We start from the raw sequence: 26401 nt of genomic DNA on the forward strand, positions 1-26401 counted from the left end.
GACCAGGCACAGTTGTGGTGCAGTCGTGACACCTCTGGCGGAGGGAGCTACTGACTGCATGTAAGCGGTGCAGTGGTTTGTTTACAAACAGAGGGGTGCACATGTTCAAGTAATGCTGGTAAGATAGTTTACTTGATGACAATATACTTTTGTGCCATTGAGAGTCATGTCAGTGTGTCTGCTGTCCATGGGGATGGGAAATGTTTCATTTATTTTGTTCATGCAGTTATGCAGGTATTCTTAGTATGGCCGTCAATGGGAATTATTTGGTGGTTTCTGCCCTCCACCACGACATCTGAGAGATATTTCATTGTTTAGAAAGCAACGTGTGCGCCGCAGATCACCAACAAGTTTCAGAATTGCACAGATCACAGTTTACGTAAAACTTACCTCGTTTTTTCCTGCGTTAATGTCAGGACAGTCACTGTCACCGCTAGGTGGTATAGCAGTCAGGAACCTCTTATAAATGTCAGGCAGATCGCCCCCCCCCCCCCCCCCACAATTCTACATACCCTCAGGTGTGCCTTTCTCTCCCCGTTCATATCGTTGAATTAACTTGGAGAACACGTGCCTGTACAAATCTTTTGTTCGCCAACAGCCGTGGGGAAATCCCTTTACACCCATCGATCTTTGTGATTGGACAGTCTTTGTTCAGCACAACGTAAGTAAATTGACTCTTGACTGAGGGCAGAATTATTAAATGCAACACTATTTTTCTACTAGATCTCTTTTTTTTCACGAATGAATGTTCGTTTTATTTCTCATCAAATACGAAACACAGTAAAATAATAAAAAATATCATATACTCAATTTCACACAGACAAACAACAAACTCTATTAATACACAAAAATATATACAGTGCTTCATGCGAGCCTTGTATTACGTCTTCGCATAACTGACTTAATTCAAAAGATTTTATACATTGTTACCACTTTCAACAATAATGTCGAAAGGTGATATTGTTAAACTGGGACCTTCTGTTGTATCCACTGTTTCACTTCTATCCACAATTGCTTACCTATTTCACCATCAATAAAAAGGTGTTTGACTCTTTCTAAAATTGTCTTACAAAAGCTACAATGGGGGTTATTGACCATTTTGCATTTAAAAATTAAGCTCTTTGTACCCAAAATTCTATGCACTGCCCTGTAGGTGAGCTGTTTTATTCTCACTTCCTTATTATTAACAAAATTGTAAGTTTATTTCCATAATATTCTAACACCCATTTCTTGTTTCCATAATGTTCATCATTTGGAGCTTAAAATTTTTAGAGATCTTTGACAAATATATAATATATACATTTCCGCATCATTTTAAGTTTTTATTAATCCCATGAATGTTTGGATTAGGCTTGGGATATAGCAGTGGTAACATTACATTTGCATTCAAATAGTTAAGAACAGGCTGTGAAAGGAAATTGCCTCTCTCAGCCTATAATATACAGTACATTGTAGTTGGAATATGTATCTTTCACTCATGTATAAGACGTTCTAATGTAACAATCTCCACTTCACAATCAAATAATTCTTGAATAATATGAACTCTTATTTTATAATAGGTAGGCTTGTTATCTATTAAGAGAATAATTATCCCAGAAAAAAAGAAAAACAAAAACAATCCAGTATATATATATATAATATAGTACAGAACCTTCAACACGATCACTTCTTCAACACGATTTCAGTCAAGTCATCTTCCTCGGGTTGCCCAATCACATTATTAACATCGAAGATGACGTCCGAGAGACATTTAGTAATTATCGTTGTCATCTCCATGTGTTGCAGTAATGAAACCTCGCTTCCGAAAATGGCGGCGACGAAGTGAGACGTGGTATCTAGAAAATTAACGGAGAAAATATGAAGGTACTCAGGAATCATTACATTTATACTTAACCGAAATGTCGGACTAAACGATTAAAACACTTTTATACCATACTGCTTATACACATATCAATGAGCTGTGTCCATTCTTGAAATTTAAGTTTCATTTGGATAACTTACACTATATTTTACCTCAATTATATACTTAAATATTCATTTTAACACTCTATTTTCATTGTACTTAGTATATCCTGCAAAGAGCGTAAAATAATCCCTTACCGTTATTATTTAATATAATTTTTTGCGTAATGTTGTGCACATCTGCGACATATTTGATGAATATAAAATCAAACATTTTATGCACACTTACCTGATATTCCGTCGGTAAATGAAAGCTACTACAAGGCCACATATCCAGGCCATTGCAGATATGACACCAATAGATACTCCAAAAGAAAGCCACTGGTTTGAAGAAATGGTCGTCTGTGGAGAGTTGTCGCATTCCTTCTCAAGTCTACTCAGGCTACTCTCTAAGCTTGTTTTAGATCCATCCACGTAACAGGTGGAGTCGTTGGAGAATATTATTGTCATATTGGAATGGATAATCCAGTGGAGAAACCCTTTCCCGTCGCAAACGGTGCAGTCGAGTGGATTGTTGCTTACGTTCAAAGTAACATTGAAACTTATGGGCGGCGGTTTATACAAAAATGCAAAACACGATTAGTCGTCATCGTTATCAGATCAGAAGGCAAAATACGACTAGTAGTCGTCAAAACGCAACTAGTCATCAAAACGCAACTAGTCATCATCAAAACGCAACTAGTCATCATCAAAACGCAACTAGTCATCAAAACGCGATTTGACGCCAGATGGCGCCCATTGTACGAAAATCTAGGCCAAGTCACATGATCCACAGTGATCAAAATGGCGGACGTTATTGAAGCAGCATTATCATATTCCTCGCTCGAACTCGAGAATTATCTCGAGTTCGAGATATTATTATATATATAATATCATTATTAGATTGTACGCGTAGAGATAATTCTCGAAATAATAAATAATTAAATAATTTATTAAATAATTTGGACATGTTATAAATTAAAAAAAACACAAAAACACACACTTGTGAAGCACTGCTTTATTGTTGTACTCATTTCACAAGTTCCAGATATTATTATATATATAATATCATTATTAGATTGTACGCGTAGAGATAATTCTCGAGTTCGAGCGAGGAATATGATAATGCTGCTTCAATAACGTCCGCCATTTTGATCACTGTGGATCATGTGACTTGGCCTAGATTTTCGTACAATGGGCGCCATCTGGCGTCAAATCGCGTTTTGATGACAAGTTGCGTTTTGATGATGACTAGTTGCGTTTTGATGATGACAAGTTGCGTTTTGATGATGACTAGTTGCGTTTTGATGACTAGTTGCGTTTTGATGACTAGTTGCGTTTTGACGACTACTAGTCGTATTTTGCCTTCTGATCTGATAACGACGACGACTAATCGTGTTTTCATTTTGACTGATCTGATAACGATGACGACTAATCGTGTTTTGCATTTTTGTATAAACCGCCGCCCATAGAAACTACTGGCATTCATCTCCCTAATGTAGTCCAACTCCGATGTCGAGAAGTCAGTCAGTTGGTTAGTGCTTATATCTATGTATTCTATGGAAAGTAAGTTTCCCATGGCGAAGGATAATATTGATATTCGATTGTCGCTGAGGTCCAGCCGGTTCAAGGAAGCAAGATAGCCAAAAAAGTCTTTTGGTATTGTGCTGATTTTGTTCTCTGATAAATCGAGAATTTCTAAGTGCGGGAGCTGTATGGGATGCATACCACCTTTAGCAATCAAAGGACCTAAATTGTTGTCTTTCATGTACAAGTATACCAGTGAGATGAAATTATTGAAAAAATATTTTGGAAGGAAGTAAATGCCGTTATGAGAAAAATCCAGAAACTCTAGTCTATCTAGGCCATAAATTAGAGGACAAAAGTTTTGTAAATTCAAACTCAGGTTCACTATTCTGAGATATCTGAGCTTGTTTGGATAGAAATAAACAGACCAATGATAAATGTCACACAGTATGAAACGATTTACACCGGATGCCCACCAGCTTGTAGACCAAAATTCGATATTTTCAGGCAAAACAACTTTCAAAATTGGACCCTCAGAATTGAAGATTTGTACGGGACCTCGATGTGTTTTGTGCAATGGGTTTTCAAATTTGACTGGTCCTAAAGGTAGCTCTGGACGGCCATACCAAAATGAATGTGATGGAACATCTTGAACATTCACCAAAACGGTATGGTAAACATTGTGGTCCATCCGTAAAAGAGTCAAGTTTGAAAGTAATAATGATTTATAATATATTGTATCCCAACCGCTTGGTCGTGTACCATTTTCTAAAAATAACAAAACGTCGTTACCAGACAAATCTAAGTATTCTAAATGAGTTAAAAAATCAAAATTTTGAATGTCAATCCCAGTAATTCTATCACGAAGTAATTCTAGTGACTTAAGTAGTGTGGATTCCAAACATCGAAAGGTGTTAGCGGACAGTTTCCAAAAACTTTCTTCCAATTTCCAATTTCGCTTTGAGAATATGCTGTTCATGCGAAGTGCTTCAATCGAGGTATTGTTTAGGTCACAGATAAATTTTTCAACCTCTCTGAATGAGACAAAGGATGCTTCCTCTATGTCCAGTGTTTTCAAATGTGGAAATGAAGACATTGTGCCATATTCTACGGCGTCAAGACCGCTGCTGATGAAAGCCAGTCGTTCAATAGGACAGTTTTTTAACGTGGCAAAAGAGTGTTTTCTTAGGTGTACCGGTACTTCAGACCCATGTCCATGAAACACAATTGTTTTAAGTGAGGTGAGATTACTGTAACCGGGACCAAACGCCAAATTACGCCATGGAAGACCCGGGAAAAACACCTGTTGCAATCGATGTAAGGGAGCTAAGGTTTGGTCTAAATAACCTTGTTGCACCTGCATGGTGACGCTCATTTTCCCAAATATTAGAACTCTCAGCTGTGTTAAATCGTGAAACAGCCTTACAGGGAATGTTACATAATCAAAGTTCGTGTATAGTAGAAGTGGAGACAAATCCAAGTGTTCCAAGTTCCATAAACCTGCAAAGCTCTCCTCATGAAAGTGTGTTATGTTGTTTCCTCCGACATACAGTGCTTTCAGACCCTCCAGTTGGCTAAATGCGTGTGGTGGTATCTCAGACAGACCGGTATAGCGTAGATCCAGTACAGTTGTATTACGTGGTATAGGTATATCCAGGGGCAGGGCACGGATTGGGCTGTAAGAGCAGTTGACAATTCCCTGTGACAAGGACGTAAAATCACAACGACATGGCGCCGGGCACCTATGTGCCTTGTATCCGCCAATACTAAGAATAATGTTCATCAAACACCACAGATACAGTCTAATGTAACCCTTTCTTGGCATCGTGGAAATTTCTTTTATCGTCATTTTCGGCTTTCTGGACTCCCTACTTGCATGTGGGGCTATTTTGTCAAACACAATTTTTACTAAACTGCTACTAATACTCTCCTCTTCAGAAAGCTCCGAAACACGGCGAAAAGCTTTTTACATGGCAATTTATACCCGAGAGTCGATGTTTATTAACTAAATAAACCTTACACTTGTATTACCGCTCTATATATATCATATTACTCTTCCGCTTTAGTTATGAAATCGGCCTTGATTGGTTTATACACATGCAGTTCAGTAAATATAGTGCCTTCTCTTGGTTACTTCCCCAATGTATTTTTCTTCCTGCTTTTGTACAGAAACGGTTAATATTTATTATAAAAAAAGTTCAAGGTCTGCACAGGCTTGAAAATTGCATACTACCTGTAGAATTAGACCTGTGTTTACCTTGTGCTTCTTTGTGTTCACAACCACAAGTTAGTACCCCGCGAGTATAAAGCACCACGGCTCTTTATTATTCTGCATAATGGCACTTTTTGACATTGCTGAATACAGAACGTGTTGAAGTAAAGGAAAAATGTGTGAAATAAAATAGGGAGCCTCAACGGCGAATGCTTCAGAACAGAGGGTGTGAGTGATGGCACCCACCTCAAGAGATTTTTGACAAAAGATCTCCGCGTCACCTCCCCCCCCCCCCCCCCCCATGGGGCTATTTCTTTTCCTTCAGTCGGCGTCCATGCAGTAACATTAATGTGTGGTATTTTGACTTTATTTTAGTGTCGTGGCATTCAAGAGGCGGCATTAGCAAAAAGTGAGAGATTGACATCACAAATATATACAATTGTTACAAATCCTCAGGTGTGCTTTTTTCTCTACCTTTTCATGTTGTTGAATGAACTTGGAGAACCCTTGCGTGTATACATCTTTTGTTCGCTAACGTCTGTGGGGAATTCCCTTTTCACCCATCGAACTTTGTGATTGGCCAGTCTTTGTAAAGTAAGTTGGCACAGCGTAAGAAAATTGACTCTTGAATGAGGGCAGAATTGTTTAGTGAAATATTGTTTTTCTCTTTTTATTTTATTATTATTATTATTTTATTTATTTATTTATTTATTTATTTATTTTTATTTTTTTTTTTTTTTTGCGAATGAATGTTCTATTTATTTTTCATCAGATAGGCCTACATTTTAGGTTTTGAGGAACTGCTAGCTAAAGAATTGCTGAGTTTCAAACACAAGTTTGCACAAGTAACTTCCATAAGATAATTAAGATAAGCTAAATATTTATTTAGCCAGTGAATATGTAAAATATACAATATCGAGAATAAATCGCCTTTAAAAGCGTCATTGTGTTATAATCTTTGCAGGGGTAAGAATAAGATAATGATTTTCATAATTATAATATTTACTTATGTTTTACTTATTTACTACTTTACTTACTTTGGAACAAATTATTTATCAAGCAGCTATGTTTGTCTCCTGTGAAAAGAAACTGAATGTATATACAGGTAAAAACCATAGAACCACTGTAGTCTTGCCATTTACTGCATAGTTGTTACACGAAACTACACTGATTTAAATATTACACCAGACTATTCTGGTTATTACAACAATGCACGACGCACGAACTACAAAACGCGTGTTTACCATTTACTCACTTCACTTCCAACTCCTAGCATATGCGCCCATCAGTAAATAGAGAGTTGACAACGTTACGTGCAAACACTGCATCTCTTTCCTTTAGATTACAACTGCAATTCTTTTAATTATCTGCAACAATTACCTACTAAGACTTAAATCTTGAAACGCAAAAGGACCATATTCAGATTGCAGTCTTTTTTCAGTCTTTGCAATTTCCATCTCAATGTTCCAATAAGCATTCCTCTCCACTGAACTTTAAATCTAACTACAAGAAATCTCAATAATAATCTCTAACAGTCAACTTCTCAGTAAAACTGGTTTTAAAGCTTTAAATGAATGTCAGGCTATTTGGGGTCAACTTTCCTTATGTTTTCACTGAGTTAATTTATAAACTTCTTTTTCTTTCCTTTTAAAACAATGCAAGATAGGCCTACTGGTAGATACTGGAAGAAATAGTGAAATCCTAGTAGATTGGACTATCTTATGTAGGGGTACAAGAAAATAGTAATGCATATTCACAGCATACATAAACAATACACATACTGGCATATTATCATAAATATTAATAAATATGATAATTAATTAAATTAATAAACTGAAGGAAAACGTACATGTGTGCTTTTTGTTCTTATATACGCCTTAGATTACGCAGTATATCTCTATCAAACTCTCAGTACATGAACTCCAGATTACTACCCTGTCTTCAATGTCTTCGCCCCGCTGATCCCACCACCGCCGCCATTTCGCGTCAACTTTCCGCCATCTTCTTTTTTCTCCTTCGGGAAGAACTCTCTCAAGGTGATCCTGTAGGCGATGTCCACGCCTATCCAGACTAGAAACACTTGGTTAGGGATGCAGAGGAAAGCACAGAGCAGGGAGACCCGGAGAGCGATGACCTCGCTGAGATACTTGAGGAGGCCCAAAACTTGTGGTCCGAAACGGAAGACGAAGAAGGTGACTGCAAGAAGAATGAGGAAAACCTGTTAACAAACTCTGCCCTTTGTGGTAAATTTTTGCCATACATTTAGCAAAATAAACAAATAAATAGACGGTGACATAAATGGATAAATGAATATGTAAATAAATATACAGGTATGCATATATAACTGAATATATTAAATATAAAGATGAACAAATCGTCCATACCAAAATTGTCGCTGGACACAGCGCAAGTGCACAAAATTGATATCTAGTGAAAAAGAAATCAATCTGTAGCCCTTGTAGAGTGAACTGCAGTTACCAAAACCGACAGAGGTGTATGATGGTGAAACTTAAATTCCAATGACCTCTGAAACTCGGGTAATAGCGTTAGTCCAGCGTTATTATAACGTAACCATAACGTTTATTTAACAAAAAAGTTATGTGTTTACTATGGACCAGTCCAATACGATAGCTGAAGCTAAACCACATTCAACTATTTTAAGTATAGTAAGATATAAAAAATGCCCAACGTACAGAAATAGAAATGATTCATCCCCTTATAGAGGCTGGACTTCTTGCTGTGGCCTAGCATGGTGACCAGCTTACGGCCGTGGAGGGCCACGTTGGACAGTTCGCACAGGTAGTTCCAGGCCCCGTAACCGCTACAGCCGCATTCAAAGTACGCGTACGTCACGAAGAAGGTGATCTGAATAAGACGCACGGGGATGGTTGTGAATTTCTTTATTTCTTTATTTATTTATTCTTTGCGTGTGTGTTTGAAGGCGCGCGTGAATGTACACGCGCATTTTGAAACACACGTGTTACATGTTACATGCAAATACGTACATAAGCAAAGGCACACACATGCTGTTCATTTACGTATTTTTAGATACATAATAATGATACCGTCACAAAGTGCAGATACATGGCTTTAAAAAAACAAACTCATACATACACGAATAGGCACGCAAGAATGCTCATATGCAGCAACAGGTTTCCTATACAGACCACCGTATTGTGTAGATACATTGCCATAACACGCACACGCACACATAAACGCACACATATACACAATACAAACAAACAAGTACACACGCACATCGATTTCCAATACTCACGACGACATGGTAGAACCCGCGTACACACACACGCACGCACACACATCCACAAACAGTCACGCACGCGCGCGCGCGCACACACACACCCACTATCTATACTCACCACCACATGGTGTAGATACATATCCCAGGAGCCTATATTCTCAGTGGCCAAAAACATGTCGAAGAAATCGTACACAAAATAACCTGAAACATCCAGAAAATATATTTCAGCGATATTTCTATGCATATGCTGGTGTCCATTACTCTGAGTTGCAAAAGGTCACTGAAAAGCCTTGTATATTTTATCATCAGCTAGTGTGTCTTTGCTCGAACTGTCACTGAGGCGTGTGACCTCTTAAGTTCAGGGTACTACTGGAAATGACAGATATAAACTGATAATAAAAATATGGAGGCAAGTTTCCATCGAACCGCGTGGTGAATTTTATTTCACACATTCAGGTTACTCTAATTAAGACATGTACAGATTTCTCTTTTACTTCAAGGTGAAAATCCGAAGAATGTAGTTTGCACCAGTTAGTTAGTTGGTGACAGTTCCAAGGTTTATGTAATATCTTGCAAAGGCGTAAATGAAATTTTTTGCCGTGGGTCTAACATTTACGCCCGGTTAAATAATATTGTGGCAGAACTCGCGGTCCTTTTTACACAAAAAGTATGTACATGTGAGTATTATGTCATTCGACATTTATAGCCAAAATGGTGATTTTTCAGTATCCGAATGCCTTATTGTAAAAAGACACGGACATGTTTTGTTGATAAAAAAGTAAGCCGATCTACTTGTCGGTAATTTGGAAATTTCGGTCGACTTGTGAATCTTACCCACCCACAGAGAAGCAGTGGACGTAGAAGGCCTCGGGACGGTCTTGCATAAATTCTGTCTCTGTGAGAACCCTGCAAATACAAAAAGGAATGTGTCATTTTACTGTGACAAAATTCACAATTAAGAACATATAAATAATAATGATATTTTTACAAATATACCTGTACATCCTCCTTTACTCTTGCTCAAAACTATGTGTGGTGGCGACCAGTAGTATGAGCGCTAACATCCCTTTTTTTCAATAGAAGCTATATGAATTATTGTTTTAAAATCATTTAAAGTCACCAATGTAACGACTTCATTTGAAAAAAATGGACCTTGGTCCAGTCCATGACTGCTCCAAACCTATTACAGGAAGTCACCGTCTACACAATCACTCTCTATCCGCTAATAAGTACAATCAATAAATTGACTTTAAAAGATACTTAAGATCTATGCCTTGATACGTGAATGCAGTTAAATCACAGGCTCTGGGGCAATAACAATCACATATTAACATTAGCAACAGTAATTTTCAAACTTTACATATACCAAGGACAGTGAGATGTTCGATGGGCCTTAGTAATAACGGATAACAAATCAAGGAGCGCAGTTATCACATGCAACTCTGAAGATGAATTAGCATTCGACTTATGACGTCGACTCAGCTAGGGGCAGTGCTATTTCGTCGGGCTGGGTGCTGATATTTCTATTCATGAGAAGCCAATCTAATCCCTCTCCAATTTATTTGAAAATGATTCCTTCAATTAAAAATAATAGCTTCCGAAATGGGACACCCTGAGCAGTATACCGAGAACAGGTCGAGTTTGCAGTGACCTTTGAAATTAAGGGTATTACTACATGTAAAACTACAGAGTTGCTGATACTGGAAATTAAGTCTCTAGTGGCCTCCGAAACACAGGGTGCTACAGGAAACGTCAAAGTCCTTTTTATAAAAAAGCAAAACTCCAGTGATCGTAATATTGTAACTCAGGATGAAACTAGAAATGGAAGAATCGGATAATATAAAGTTGATTTGAACTGACCTGTGAAACGCAGGGTGTTACATGTACTAGAAACGACAGAGATGCTGATAATAGAAGAAATTGAGTCTCTAGTGACCTCTGAAACGCAGGGTGCTACTGGAAACGGCAGAGGCATGTTTATAAAAGATAATCTCCAGTTACTTGTGAAACGCAGGGTGTATGTAGAAATGGCAGAAGCGGGCTGATAAAGATGATCTCCAGTGACTTTAATTCTGAAACGCAGGGTGTTACTAGAAACGGCAGAATCATGTTTACAATAGAAGAAATTAAATCTCAAAATTAAAATCTAAACTCTGAAACGCAGGTTGGAATGGACCCGATAACGATGGGGACAGAGTACATCGGTTTGACACTTGTAAGTAAATAGATAACTTATCAAGGCCTGTTGAATGAAGACGGGATCATTTAGGTACTGTCAACAATTACGGTGTTCGTCATTAAGCCTACGTCTTCTATGTCATTGATGTCACAATAGCAAATTGAAGGAGCGGTTCGTTTCTCCACAATTATACTTAAATGCATTCCAAGCAAAATTATATTTTTGTCTAAATATCCCGAAAACCTCTTATCAAATATAAAAAGCGATATGCCCTCTAAAATAAAATTTTATCTGAAGCGTACCTGGCATTGATATTTCCCTACATGATTCGTTTAGAAAACAAATATTTATTTAGAAATGGTGCAAAATATCAGACCCAAGTGCAGGAACTGTTCGAACAATGATATGTGAGTAGGAGAAATTCCTATTTTTTCACCGGAAAAATTCAATTTAGTGCTAAAATCTCTTACGGAATATCTTTCGGAATCTGCGTACGGTCTGTCTACCAGAGTTACATATGATTTTTCCACTGTATATTCACAGATATGTCCCTAGCTAGTTTATGACACGATTTTCTTGAGAAAAAGTGCATATAATTAATCTACGGCCCTGGCAGAGAGTAGGTACTGTACGTGGAATCATGTTAAAATGTACTAAGATAAATATATGAGAAGATAAAAAAAAACGGCTTACACGTAGAGCGCAAAGCAGCCTGATATCAGAGCGTGAGACCATGACGTCGCGTAGCTTTTCCAGCGTTGGGGTATAGTCGCACAAATCGCCGGAGTCCCGAAATACTTAATCAAAGTGCTTAATGTCAAAAAGAAAAGAAAAGAACATGGTGGTATCGTTGTCACTGCTTTCCATCTCCAATCTACGATGTTTTCTGCTTCGTTCATTGTTGATTAAAAGTTTGTTCAACCCCAATATATAGTCTGTTAGGTCTAAAGCAAAGATCTGTCCATAAATTATTGGGCAACCACTCTGTGTGGTGTCGTTCTCTTCAGTGTATGGTCACCTCGCGGACCTCTGGCGCTAATAATTCAGTCCATGGATTCGCCGTGCATTATTCAGTTAGAAAGTAGCCCCACGCAGAAAACCACACCGAAGAAGACTGAACAGATTTTTTTTCCAAAAATAATCACGGTTGTGACGACGGCGTCTTTTTTGCTGCACTGGACGGGCAAAGCCGCTTTTTGAGAGTTTCAAGTCGTTCTGTCCTACTCTAGCTATTGTTCAGGTTAGGCTTGAGGCTAAGAGTGACAGAGTTCAGAAAACAATCTATGTCTATTTACAAGATCAGCTATCCCAAGTTTAAATGCTGTCTTAGTGCACGCAGCTCTGGGCATAGTCCGAGAGCACCGTCACGTTCTCAGACCGTTGGCGAGCTCAAGTCATCGTGAGAATTTTGGATAGTAGATCAAAGTCTTTGTTGTGATTTATTGTTAATACTTATTAATCTTAGTAGTAAAATAAGTAGTTAATTCGGTGCATAGCTTAGTAGACCAAATATGAATTCGAAAAAAATAGGACTTAATTGTTTTGTGAGGGTCCTCAGGGTCATCGTCGGCCGTTTTCGTTTTTCTCCGATAAAATCATACTTTTTTGTGGTGTTTATCTTTACAAAATCGTGTTAAAATAAAAGAACATAGGAATTTGATTTTGCAATAATTTTTTTTTATTCCTCAAAGAAAATAAGATTTCAAAAAGGGCAGAGAACAACCCGAGTATGACTGTCTGGCCCCGAACGTTCGAGCCACGTCACAGGTATTTTGTTTACAAGATGAGATGCAAAGTCCAACTTTGATGTGATAACTTGATTATGATGGGGTCATAACTTGTAGCATTAATTATAACAAGGTGCCTGGGTTTAAGTTCAACGCACCCCTCGACTGATAGGCCTAGTCATCCGTCCATCTCTCTCTCTCTCTCTCTCTCTCTCTCTCTCTCTCTCTCTCTCTCTCTCTCTCTAGAACTGCCCTTGAAAGGTAGAAAGAATGAAAGAAAAATTCATTCAAATGACACGGCGGAGAAATATGGTGCGTGTGATGCGTTCTCATTAATTTTTCTCCATAATTTTGTCTGCTCAGAGGAGCAAAATGATGAAGAAGTCAACCACAGCTTGTGTTTGTGGCGTCAGGAACTTCTGGGCTCAGTCGAAAGCAGCACAGTTATTTTAAGGAGACTTAGCAGTATATCGTCGTAATTCTCTCTCTCTCTCCTTTGAACTTTGAACGATAGAAATAATGAAAGAAATATCGCGTTAAAAGCCATTCAAATGACACGGTGCATGCGTTCTCATTAATTTCGTCTGTTCACACACGCAAATGTTGAAGCAGTCAACCACAATTTGTGGTGTTAGGGACTGATGCGCTCAGTCTAAAGAAATATATAGGTCTGCCAGCACAGTTATTTTGAGCAGTCGGGCCTAAAGGCTACCAGATCGTCTCTCTCTCTCTCTCTCTCTCTTTCTCTCTCTCTTACCTGCCATTTGAACTTTGAAAGATAGAAAGAATAAAAGAAAAATCACAGTTAAACCGAATCAAATGACATGGCGTGGGAACATGGTGCATGCGTTCTCATTAATTTTCCTCTTAAAATTCGTCTGCACATGTTGACAGAAGCCACATTAGGCCTAAGTTAACTATCAAACACGCAATTTGCATCTGTCTGTGGTTTGGGGGACTTATATATATCACATGTTGGATCAGCCTATATGTGAAAAACAGTAGAAAGCAGTAGCGTTATCTTTGAGGTGTTATACCATCTCTAGCTCTCTCTCTCTCTCTCCTCTCTCTCCTCCCCCCCCCCCCAAATCCCCTCCTCAAACCTTCGTGCCACATTCAAATGTCACGCAGCTTGCGAGACTTCGCGTGACTTCAATCCATGATGGCGGAACAAGTCGTACGCAAAACTTGAATGAAGCAGAAAATTTATCATAACTGACCAGTGCAATATACTTTAGAGATCTGCATGGGCTTTATCCATCGCAGATGATGAATCATATGATAAGGAAGCTCAGGTATGTTGAGTGCCCTTTAATTTTAAGAAACAAAGTGGCTGAACTTTGAGCTGGACCATTTTTGTCGACTACCATACACCCTTCACTTCACAAGTTTAGTACTGCGATGCCAAAAATAACCTGTCTGATTTTTCTTTTGAATGAAATAACTCTGTCTTCAAAGAATTATGTTTTATGAATAACTTATTATGTGTGGCAATGCCAGTTAATGTTTTCGGACACGATAATGATAATGCAATTGGGGAGTATTTTATGACATAAATAACGTAAATGTTATCGACGTGTTGTGTTGACATTTGTTTATTGATGACGTTGTCTTGTTGTACTGTATGATATTGAAAGGTTAGCGCCCCTCCCCCCATCCCTTCATGTAAAAGCACGTATCTCTTCAGTAAGAAATAGCATTTAACAGAATAATATTAAAAAGTGCAGTGTATATATATATACATATTAGCACGAAAATTCATGCGTAAGCACTCCTATTGACAATTCTGATATATGTACTGGCTGTGCTAACACACAGTGTGCTAACACAAGGTCAATAGGAGTGCTAACGTATGAATTTTCGTGCTAATTTACATACAAGCATATACTGTAACTCGCCAAAATATTTTACTATTTTATTGTTAAATTAATGGAAAAAAATCATCTTGATATAGATAAGGTTTAGATAGGAGTCGTGCAATGATAAATACCCTTTCCTTGTCTTTAAGATTTTTAATCCTATTTCAATCTTTAGTTGAACATTTCATGAAATTGTAATCTCTTCTTGTCGGGAAATTGCTTAAAGAGGAAAATAATTCCTTTTTATTTGTACTTTAATAATTTAATTTCATGTTAACTTTGGCATAATGTAGAATCAAACTAACCTGTTGCTGTGTTTGGAAGATAAGATGAAGATCGTTGTATCAAAGTAGGTACCACTGGCGAGGAGTTGTCAAGGCTTCCCCCCCCTCCCCTCCCTGAACTCATTCTCTTATCTCTGCATGTCCTTTAATTCAGCCTATTCCAAATAATTGTTCACATCTTGAAGCTACAATGTAACCATCTTTTTGCCTTACATATTGCTGCAAAATTATCATCATCACCTACTCTATATTTGCCTTCCTTTGTTCAGCAGAGAGATTTTGCACAAGTTTGTCTCTTCATCTTTCTCCTCTCTCTCACTTGTGCCTCCCCCTCCCCCACACACACACACATGCACACGCACATGCACACACACACACACACACACACACACACACATACACACACACACACACACACACACATACACACACACACACACACATCTGGTATAGGAGTATAAAGATATGCATGTCTGCTGTATAGTTTTCTAGTGTAACCGATTTCTTACCAAAATATTTGTCTTTAAATTTCAGCATGAAGACACCAGTATGAGTTTCCCTGACTACAGTCAGAAAGCAGAGGACCACCAGTCCATACTGATACTGGTTAAACTGGTCGGTGCCGAATTAAAACCCAAGTCTTTTGGTCGTGTCTATGACAGGATCAGTCGTGTAGAGTGTGTACATGTCCCGAACCAGCAAAGGACAGTTTGGATGCGCTATAAGAGCCAATATCCAATAGAGAATAATGAGTGGGGTGATTTTCAGGCACACCGAAAGGTAACTGAAGGCGCATTCATGTTGAAGTTGTGACAGCTCAACTTACTGCTGTTCCGTCTTATAGGATTTTGATTTTTGTATCAAACCATTGCCTTTGAAGGCATTTCTAGTACAGTAATGTTGTGATGGTTCAATATAGCACCTTTCTTTTCCAGCAGACTTTATGCTTATTATAAATAACCATTTTCCATTGAAGTGCATTTCCATTCAAGTTATGATGGCTCAACTTAATGCCTTTTTATCAGTCAACATATGATAATGATATGATAATCATGTCTTATATTTAAAATATATTAACAAAATCAGCTGGGAGGATAATTTTTGTAAAAAGTGAAAAAAAAAAAAACAACACTTTTTTACCTGTCAGTCATCAGTTTTTTTTTTTTTTTTTTTTTACCTCCTGTATTTTACTTTGTACAGGTTCTGGGTCTGCTTTGTATTGGGAAAGCAAGAACCACCGAGGAAATGGAGGATATTTACCAAACCTACGAGGACGAAAAAACCGCATACAGTTCCACAATGTATGACTCCAGACTTGTTGTCTTTGGGATGAACACAGATGGTTCTCCCAGCATGCAACAGTCTGACTCCAGTGACCCCACACTGCTGACATCTGTTGGTGGGGAGGGGAGTGATAAACAGGGATCTACTAGTACTAATACCGTGGCAGCTGAAACTAAAGACGCCAATAGCGAATCGGACAAAGAAAATGCTCACACTCCTGATGGAGATCTCGAAATTAAGAGTGGAGATCTTGAGACTAGAAATGGAGATCTTGTAACTAAAGCTGGGGAACTTGAAATTAAAGATGGAGATCTCAAAACAAAAAATGGCGATATTCAAATAAAGGACCCTTTACGATATGAACCAGAAGAAACGACTGTGCTATCAAAAATTGACTCTGTGAGTGAAAAATTAATCAAATCAGACGTAAATTCCTCAGAAAAGACGGAGGAAAAGAAATCGGGTACGGTACCAAGTGGTCAGTTGGCGGTCAAGAAAGGTCAGCCGACCAGTGACTCTCCCTTACAGCAGAAAAAACAGGGTCACCTATCACCCAGTGGTCAGTCTACTCCGGCCAGTGGGTCACCGTCAGGGTCAAGACGGAGCAGCAGCAGGGGGAAGGACCCCAAGTCACATATCTGGTTCTACGCTGATATTGACAAGTGTCCAGATTTGGAGGAAAAGGTATTAAAGTGATGTTGTATTGGGTGAATTCAACTTATGTATGTAGTATTTGTCCATTTATTTAAAGTAATATATTACAGCTTAAATTAGTACTTAGTCATATATTTTTCTGAATGTGAACCTGGCTCAAATTGGATTGCATTTCTAAGCTTGAATTGATCCCTACGAAAAATGAACATTATTTTTTCACAAATAAATCCACCTCATTTGCCTCAAATCAGGAATTTAGTCAAGATTTTGAAAAAGGGAGTCTAAATTCATTTTCTTGCTAGTTATGAAAAAGGCCATCAAATTTTCATATACACTTACAATAAATGGCCATTCAGAATTTAAATAATGGAGTCTTAAAGACAGCTGAGCCATTGCCTGGTAATTGTACTAAAACTGCCTTAAATCCAATCTTATTCTCACATATTCTAGGTGAAGGAATTTGTAATGACCTTGTTCTGGGTTTTGGAGGGGAAAAGGCTCGACAGGTCCTTCGAAAAGAAGATGCAGCTGATCTCCGCGCCGTTTGAGAAAAAGGACATGGTGGGAGTTGACGTGGAAAACAAGTAGGTCCTCTTGTTTCAGATTGATAACTCAAGGTATCCTAATCTGATTTTCCTCGATAAAAAATCAAATTTCGCCTACTCAGGAAACAGTGCTCGACCCACCCCTGCATATTAATTTTTTGTTTTCAATAGTATGGATGTAAGATACAATATAGTATATCATTTAAATGTATGATAAGATGCCTTTGATGCCTGATTTTAATGACTGTAAACGAGAACAATAATTGAACAACAACAATAACAACAAAAAAAAAGAAAGGTGGGAAATCATAATCAATAAGGTATTTTCAAAATGAGCATGTATTCTTCGCAGTTCTTGTCTAAATTTAGCGGAATTTAGATCAAGGAAAGTGAGGTATAGGTTATCATGTTGGCAGTTGCATTTACGATGTTAGACACTTTCAAAAGACTGGTCTCAGATTAAGACAGAGATAGTACTTTATTTTAATAGTTGACTTCTTAATATTGATGCATTCACAACTTATTCCTTAATGTGGCTAACAAGCACAGAAACAGACAAATCAATTTTAACAAAAACATATTCTCCTAGGCAGATGTGATTAAGCCAGACATTCAACATAATAATATCTTAACCGAATGCATGGAGTGTTTTCCTTGGTGTGCATTTTGTACTTCTTTAATGAAACTTGTAGAATACTGTCTTGTAATTGTTTAGATATTGGCTTGTTCGTTAAATTAATGTCTTTTGTTGATACATCTCACTGCTTCTGTCACAGAACTTTGTGTTTGTTGTGTGCTGATTTTTTTGTCACTTGTCTGCTATAATTGTGAAAAAAGACCCCATTACAGGATTGACTCAGAAATTACAAAGTCAAAAATAGGTTTATAGATTGTAATTTTGTCTACAGTTCTACAGATCTTATGTTCTTTGCACAGCTTTTAAAATACTTAAATAATTTTATAAGATGTTGCTTAACTTGACTTTACAAAACAGCCAGTGATTATGGAATAATGTTTTCAAACAGATTTTAAATATTCTGTTGATAAGGCATATCATTTGATTGAAATTGCTCTTTTTCCAATAAAGGATTAATTTCAATAATTGGACTGATATATAATTCAAACAGCAAATTTTATGTATTTTGTTGATGTTGTGTCATAACAAGCTTATTTTTGAATGTGATTTTAGCCCTGATATATACTATTTATTATTGCATTAATTTTTATATATTTATTTGATTGGATTTATTTATTATTTGATCATTGTGTTTTAACATTAATTGCATTATATCGATGTGGTATTATTACGGAATTGCAGTGACCTAATTTGAGAAGTTTGACCTATTTATCATCCACTTTTAATCAGGCCCACTCCTCAACGAGCGGAATCCAAGAAAAAACTCTTTTTCCTGGAACGTGCTGTTTCCACCGACAAATCAGATCTTGTGGCTCACATGGTGGATACCCAGAAGTATGTTGTCACATGACTCAATGTAGCCAATCAAAAGCCTTGTATCTTTAGAATTGGTAAATTTGACCATTGAGCTGCCTTGAAGCTTTTCAAAATTTAATGTAATTGATATAACCAATAAGCTGGCTTGTTTCTTAGAAATTATCCAATCACATTCAATTTGTTTGATACATAGAAGAAAAAAAGCAATTGTAATCGACTTATCAGTTGGCTTGTCTTTTTAACTTATTTGACATCTGGATTTGCTTGTAGAATATATCAGTATGCTCATCATACTTATCCAAGCCCTTGCTTTCTTGAATCATTCTGATAAAAATCAAACAGATATCTTATTTCTAATAACTTTGTCATGCCTTGTATGATACATACAATATATCAAAAGAATCTGGCTAATTTGTTTTAATTCCTATAGTACTTCATGGTGAAGGGACATGGTAATATCTATATTCTTACTTTTAACTTATCATTTAATTCCCCCCCCCCCCCCCCCAGCCTTTGCCTCCCAATTGTCTGACCTCTTCCTCTTGATATGTTAGTGGAATCTATAAATCTATATTTCTGATGATGTAGGGTAGCTAACCGAAGCTCTCGTTTGTAACAAAAATCTGTTAGTCTTTGCTGTTTTCCTCTTTGTTTTTGCTATAGCTGTTGTGATCATATTGTTATGTTTTTTTGTTTTGCTTCTTGAGCAGTATGTGTTTGATGCATGGGACAATAACAAAGTTAATGTAATTTTAGGCATGCATGTTTTTACTTGTCAATTAATTTTTTACGCTACATATATTCAGTAGCACACTTGTGTTCAGTCCAAATTGGTAAATAGTTTCATTGGATCTATAAATAGTAATGCTAAAAAATACTCTTTGTAATTGGATCCATAAGATAAAACTGACACGGTCACACCTTTCGGATGTGACCACATGGTCTTATCTGTACTTAAAGCACTCTCCTGTCAAAAGACAATAGGTCGCGCCGTGCTTTATTTCGTGTTAAGTCACGTCATCCACGAATGCATTCCACGCACCAGTGCACAGGGTTAATTACTCGTGCATTAAGCCAGATAAAGCACTCAGCGCTGAGCTTTACGCGAAATAGAGCAGATAATTGTCTCGGCTTCGCCTCGCCAATTATCTGCTCTATTTCGCATAAAGCTCAGCGCCTTGTACTTTATGTATACCTTAGGCCTGTTTCACATTGGGGCAGCACACTTAATTGGATCAGTCAACTCTGAGTGGACCTTACATGTAAATTATTATGATTCAGGGTTTTTTACTCCCTTCTGCAAGTTCAACATACATGTATGTTTGTTGTTTTGTTAATTTTGTTAAATTTAAATTGGTTGTCAATGACTTATTTTAATATTAAAATCTCTCAAAGTAGATTGGTACCATTAAGTGTGCTGGCAGTGTGAAAAGAACCCTAAAACTTTATTTTTCTGTATGTTTGAAATTGCATAAGGCTAAAATTTACTGTTTACATATAGGGCAGCACATAGCACACATATTAGTGTTATTATTTCTGCACTTTCTGTTATTAGCCTATATTGCAAAATGGCAAAGCAATGCGTTGCAATGTTATTTATTTTAGACAACACAGGTCAATCTGATATTCAGACACATAACTCACATGGTTATTGCTACGCTTTTTGCCACTACTGCTATTCAAATATGTATAAACACATAGATATAGCATACTGGTTGGCTTATTGTATTTTGGCATAAGCAGCCTAGCAAAACAGTATAACAGGGGTCTATTTTACAAGAAGATATGTACTCTGCCTCCCTCACATGGAACAGTACAGTTTTCTTTAGTTGACTTGCTGTAATAACATGAAATTAATGGTTGCATTCACAACCCAAGTTGATCCGCAGACTAACAGATCTGCAGATCAAATATGGCTGACCCACTTGAAAGCTTATTGCATAATTCCCATGGGGAAACTTGAAAGTCACTAGAAGAGGATTATGCGGCAAACTTTCAGTGGTCAGATATATTTGTTCCGCAGATCTGTTAGTCCACAGGTCAACTTGCTCAGAATGCGCCCAATGACTGGGTGGGTAATACTACAGAAATAGAGAGATATTTTTTGCTCTGTTTAATAATTGCATGAAAACTTTTGTGGTGAAGGGAGTCACAGGGATACTCGTCACTGGGAAAGTAAGGCTAATAAATTACAATAACATAATGAAAATTTTAATTCAGCCAAAACTGAAAAGAAAGATGTAATTAGTACCACCAGCGTGTACGCTGGCGGTACTCATGGTTTTAGTCCTGACCCGTCTCGTACAGCTCCGCCGGCTCCGCCGGCTCCGTCGGCTCCTGCGGCTCCGCAGTCGGGCGCCGGAAACAAGTCACCGTTACCGCTTCTCCTCCTAGACCGCAAGGACCTGTGTCCCCATCTCTTGGATTTAGGTCACATATAATCTCAACTTGAACACCCTGGTTTTTTTGTCTCCATCGGTGCACTGGCCTGGGCATGACGCTTGTTGAAATGCACCCTTGTCAAAATTTTTGAAAATTCAATGCTTAATATCTCCCAAACCAAAGGAATTATGGGAAAAATTACTACAGAAGTCTGACCGAAAGTCATATGTGGAGATTCCAAATATGCCCTTGGATTTGACTTTTGACCTTTTTTTCAAGGTCAAACAAGCCAAAATTTTCTAAAAATGGGAATTTTCTGTAAAAAAATATTTGTTTGTGCTAATTTTAGGAAACTACACAGCCCTAAGCTCTCCTGTCATAATGAGGGGTTACCATTGGGGACTCCTTTCATCTTTGGGAGTTTGGGGTCAATCGGTGCATTTTCACGGGAGAAGCAGCCATTAGATACCGAAACTGAAAACTCGCTCTAAATCTGGAACGGTAAATGCCAGAGACCTCTTTTTTATTGCATTTTGTAGTCCTTGTCAAGTGCAATACTGGGGGTGGTGTCCATTTTTTTGTTTTTGATATGGTTTAGGTGTTGCCCTATCAAAAATTACAACATCGCAATATTCAGTGGGGAAAATGTGAAATACTCCAAAATTAGCAGAGATACGCCCATAGTTACTATTGAACTTGAATAGGAAGTCATATACTGATAATCTAACTGTGACCTTGAAATTGACCTTTGACCTACTTTTCATAATGAACTGCACTTTGCAAGTTTTATGATCTTTATATATCCAAAACTGGCAAAGATACGCCCATAGTTACTATTGAACTTGAATAGGAAGTCATATACTGGCAATCTAAATGTGACCTTGAAATTGACCTTTGACCTACTTTTCACCATGAACTGAACTTTGCAAATTTTGCTGCCCTTTTATCTCCAAAACTGGCAGAGATAGGTCCATAGTTACTATTGAACTTTAATAGGAAGTCATATACTGGCAATCCAAATGTGACCTTGAAATTGACCTTTGACCTACTTTTCACCATGAACTGAACTTTGCAAATTTTGCTTCCCTTTTATCTCCAAAACTGGCAGAGATAGGTCAATAGTTTCTATTGAACTTGAATAGGAAGTCATACACTGGCAATCTAAATGTGACCTTGAAATTGACCTTTGACCTTATTTTCACCATGAACTGAACTTTCCAAATTTTGCTTCCCTTTTATCTCCAAAACTGGCAGAGATAGGTCCATAGTTACTATTGAACTTGAATAGAAAGTCATACACTGGCAATCTAAATGTGACCTTGAAATTGACCTTTGACCTTCTTTTCACAATGAACTGAATTTTGCAAATTTTGCTTCTCTTTCATATCCAAAACTGGCAGAGATAGGTCCATAGTTACTATTGAAGTTGAATAGGAAGTCATATACTGGCAATCTAAATGTGACCTTAAAATTGACCTTTGACCTACTTTTCACCATGAACTGAACTTTGCAAATTTTGCTTTCCTTTTATCTCCAAAACTGGCAGAGATAGGTCCATAGTTACTATTGAAGTTGAATAGGAAGCCATACACTGGCAATCTTAATGTGACCTTAAAATTGACCTTTGACCTACTTTTCACCATGAACTGAACTTTGAAAATTTTGCTTCCCTTTCATATCCAAAACTGGCAGAGATAGGTCCATAGTTACTATTGAACTAGAATAGGAAGTCATACACTGGCAATCTAAATGTGACCTTGAAATTGACCGTTGACCTACTTTTCACCATGAACTGAACTTTGCAAATTTTGCTTCCCTTTTATCTCCCAAACTGGCAGAGAAAGGTCCAAAGTTACTTTTGAAGTTGAATTGGAAGTCATATACTGGCAGTCTTACTGTGAAATTGACCTTTCACCTACCTTTTGATGAACTTTTGATATATTTTTTTGCATATTTTGAAAATTCTTGTTGATTGCATTTTTACAGCTTGTCAAGCAAAAGACTGGTGGCTGTGTCCCTTATTTTGTGTATGTGGGGGTCTATACGAATGCGCTTGCTCCAGCTGGTGGTACAATATTCGGAGGTGGTATCGCCTCTCTGATCCTCTAGTTATTAGAGATGGGGGTGCAAATGCGCAACTGGCCATGTCTGGAAGTGGAACAGGGTTCCGTTTAGTGGACCCTGTTGTGTAATAACCTGGCTATGAAGTGGACTATCTCTCAGAATGGTTGGATACAGAAAACTGTGCTGTTCAATGTGACGAGGGGCATAATTACCCCTCAAAAGGACTCAGGACTGGAATTGGTTTTAAATTTAATGGTTTTGGAGATGAAAAATGTTCTGCCAGATACCTACTATAACAAATCAGAATATAGTTGTAACACCTCTGACTAGTGACTTAGAAATAGAATTAATAATATAATGGTTTTGGATGTTCTATGCAATTATATTGGTCATTTGGTCAGCTGATAAATTAATATAACTAAGTGCAGTAGACTTGGCAAAACTCGACATCTTTTAACTTGAATATTTTTAGTTATCTGTAATTAATGTTGTGGAATGGATTTTTTTCCATTTGGTACCAGATGAAACTTATAAGAGCATCAGGAATGTTGTTGTTGAGTCTACTGTATGTCCATAACACAAATAACCACTAAGGAGAACTAATTAACTTGCAAATTTTAGAAATTAACAAATATAACCTTCTCTGGCCATCAGAGGACTGGATTTCAAAATTTCTCCCATTCATAAGTGCCCAATATTCAAATGCAGCATTTGATTTCCAGGGTGTATCGTAAACGGTGCCAGGGACGTCTGAGGAAGCACCTGGGTGATCTGTGTCTGTTGGCGGGTGTCCCCGGGGAGGCCATCCTCCACTACAGCACCGCCCTGGACATCCTCAAGTCTGCCAATGACTGGCTCTGGCTGGCAGGTGAGCTGGTTTGTGAATTTGTGGTGTGATTAACTCAATGGAATGTCTCTAAATTTTAACAGCTTCATAGTAGAATTTTTGGTTATAGCTGTCAATGAATATCTATTGTCTGCCTCAGATATCTAAACATACTCTGGTCTTAGCTGAATATCTCTAAATCTTCATAAATCTGTTACGGTAAAAAGCTTCGTTTTAACTGCCTGTAAGGGCTTGCATTTTGCCGCCATTGTCTACATGTATTCTGGTTACAAATGAATGTTTAATTAAAATCTTAATGAGTTGTAGTAAAATATTTTGTTATAGCTGACTATGAGGACCTGTTATGCCTCTTCTTCTGTTATGTGAATATTTTGTAATCTTTATAAATATTTAATAAAATATTTTTTATTGTAGCTGCCTATGAGGGCCTGTGTTCTGCCTCAGTAATTATCATGTACCCCAGAGAGGAGAGACAAAGTTTCCAGAGGAACTACTCATGGTCCACTAAGAGAGGTAGCTCTATGATGCAGGAGGCTAAACAGAGAAGTAGTAAGTGAAAAAATGTGTATTGGGACTCTATAAATAGTTCAAAATGACTAGTTACTTAAATAAAGAGAGAAATGTCTTTGGTGTTTGGATTCATACTATTTGAAATCCTATTGATGGTTTCGACTTGATTGTGGCTGTTACATTTAATACCATAGAGTGAGCAAAAATCACCCACCCAGTTGCATTGTGAGCAAGTCTAGATGAGATCAAGATAAAACGCTGATCTAATCATAAAAAAAAAAACATTTTCAATATAAGAGAAATTATTATAGTAAGTTGAGGAGGCGGGAGGCACATCATTGCTTTAGAACTATTTTTTGATACCAAGAAAATAATTGGTCACTTATAACACTTATACTCGTAAAGACCTAATTACTGAGTGCCAGTTTTCTGACTGATTTCATATTTATGAAGTATTATTTTAACTGCGTCAGGTGCCCAACAGAATCGTAATCAGAATGGCCTTGACCTTGCCAGAGTGAGAATCAAAAACTGTCTAATGGGGGATGATATCATTGAAAAATACAAGGAGGCGATCATGCACTACAGCAAGGTATGGCGTGAGTGGAAAGAATTGATTGCTTGAGTAATCAAAAAATAAGTAAATAAATAAATAAACAAATAAATAAAATAAAATAATGAAAAAAAATGAGTTTTTAGTTTTTGTCACTCTTGTTATGGAGACTGGTAAATTTCACTAATGATGGTAAAAAGTTGAAGTTTTAACTTAAAAGAGCTCTAAAAAGGGTTCATAGCTTGTTATTTCCTAAGCATAATTAAATAAGATACACTATGTTGGTGAAAGGGAGTGGGATTGCTGACATTTTCAAAAAATTTTTTTTAGCTTTACAAATTTAAAGGTCCAGAAATTAACAGTTCTTGTGTACTTGTTACCAGTAACTTAATCTGGCTATGTTTTATCTTCTCAGCTACCTCCAGTTTAGTCATATATTTGAAGATGGACATTACTTCACCCTGTAATTGGTTATGATATCATAATTAGCCATTCCATATTTCAGTTCAAGAATGTGGGTATTGTAGAGATGGAAGCCAGTATTAAAGCCTGCAGAGTGCTGATCATGCAAGGGGTACGTGAACACACACGCAAATACAGGTTTGCATATATCCATGCACGCATTCATGCATGCTCAAATGCACACTCGTCCACGTATCAGTTATCATCACACATGCACTCTCGTGTTTGTGCACACACCCCCCCCCCCCCCCCCCAATACACACACACACACACACACACGGTCACAGGCTATCCAATACTGACTAAACAGTTGTTTAGTTCTATTGGAGTAGGTTCAGAAAAGAACCACACTGAAATATGGTCTGGGCATCAAGACAGAACATTTTGATCTAGATAAGTTTAGTTTAAACAAAGTCCACAGTATTCTTCTAATTTAGACTCAATATTGGTATAAGATGCCAGTTTCTAAAAACCAGTGACAATATTTAAATCAAGCAGACTATGATTGATTTATCTTGGGGTAAAATTATTGGAAATTTTTGGTCAAAACGTTTGGACCAAATAGTAACAGTAAATCTAAAGCCTGTCATGTAACACTACCTGGACTAACTCAAGAATAACTACTTATAGTGATTAGTGTTCAGATTGCCCTGCCC

The 26401-nt window shown here is 37.4% G+C and overlaps 2 protein-coding genes across 5 annotated transcripts in view; one reads left to right on the forward strand and one right to left on the reverse strand.

Annotated features, from left to right (window-relative positions):
* Positions 1-6543: 6543 nt before the first annotated feature.
* On the reverse strand, positions 6544-12472 carry LOC106173757 (TLC domain-containing protein 2-like). Its single transcript, XM_086994133.1, has 5 exons — positions 11815-12472; positions 9781-9848; positions 9061-9143; positions 8374-8545; positions 6544-7876 (listed from the first exon to the last, which is right to left on the reverse strand). The coding sequence occupies exons 1-5, from the start codon at positions 12018-12020 to the stop codon at positions 7611-7613; spliced, it is 795 nt and encodes a 264-aa protein (XP_086850259.1). The 5' UTR covers positions 12021-12472; the 3' UTR covers positions 6544-7610.
* Positions 12473-13999: 1527 nt separating this feature from the next.
* The window catches only part of LOC106173773 (trafficking protein particle complex subunit 9-like), a 31446-nt gene continuing 19044 nt past the window's right edge, over positions 14000-26401 (forward strand). For 2 of the 4 annotated variants that reach the window (XM_087019184.1, XM_087019186.1), the window contains exons 1-9: positions 14000-14143; positions 15526-15771; positions 16192-16959; positions 17380-17513; positions 18841-18945; positions 24096-24241; positions 24635-24769; positions 25204-25322; positions 25789-25857. In XM_087019184.1, the coding sequence (XP_086875310.1) occupies positions 15541-15771; positions 16192-16959; positions 17380-17513; positions 18841-18945; positions 24096-24241; positions 24635-24769; positions 25204-25322; positions 25789-25857 (1707 nt within the window). In that variant the 5' untranslated portion in view covers positions 14000-14143; positions 15526-15540. Of the gene's footprint in view, positions 14144-15000; positions 15057-15525; positions 15772-16191; positions 16960-17379; positions 17514-18840; positions 18946-24095; positions 24242-24634; positions 24770-25203; positions 25323-25788; positions 25858-26401 lie in introns of all 4 variants that reach the window. The other 2 variants (XM_087019185.1, XM_087019187.1) reach the window with 2 other exon arrangements.

This window comes from Lingula anatina, chromosome 8 (genome assembly GCF_051362555.1).
Source record: "Lingula anatina isolate TDL-2025a chromosome 8, LinAna3.0, whole genome shotgun sequence".
NCBI lineage: Eukaryota > Metazoa > Brachiopoda > Lingulata > Lingulida > Lingulidae > Lingula > Lingula anatina.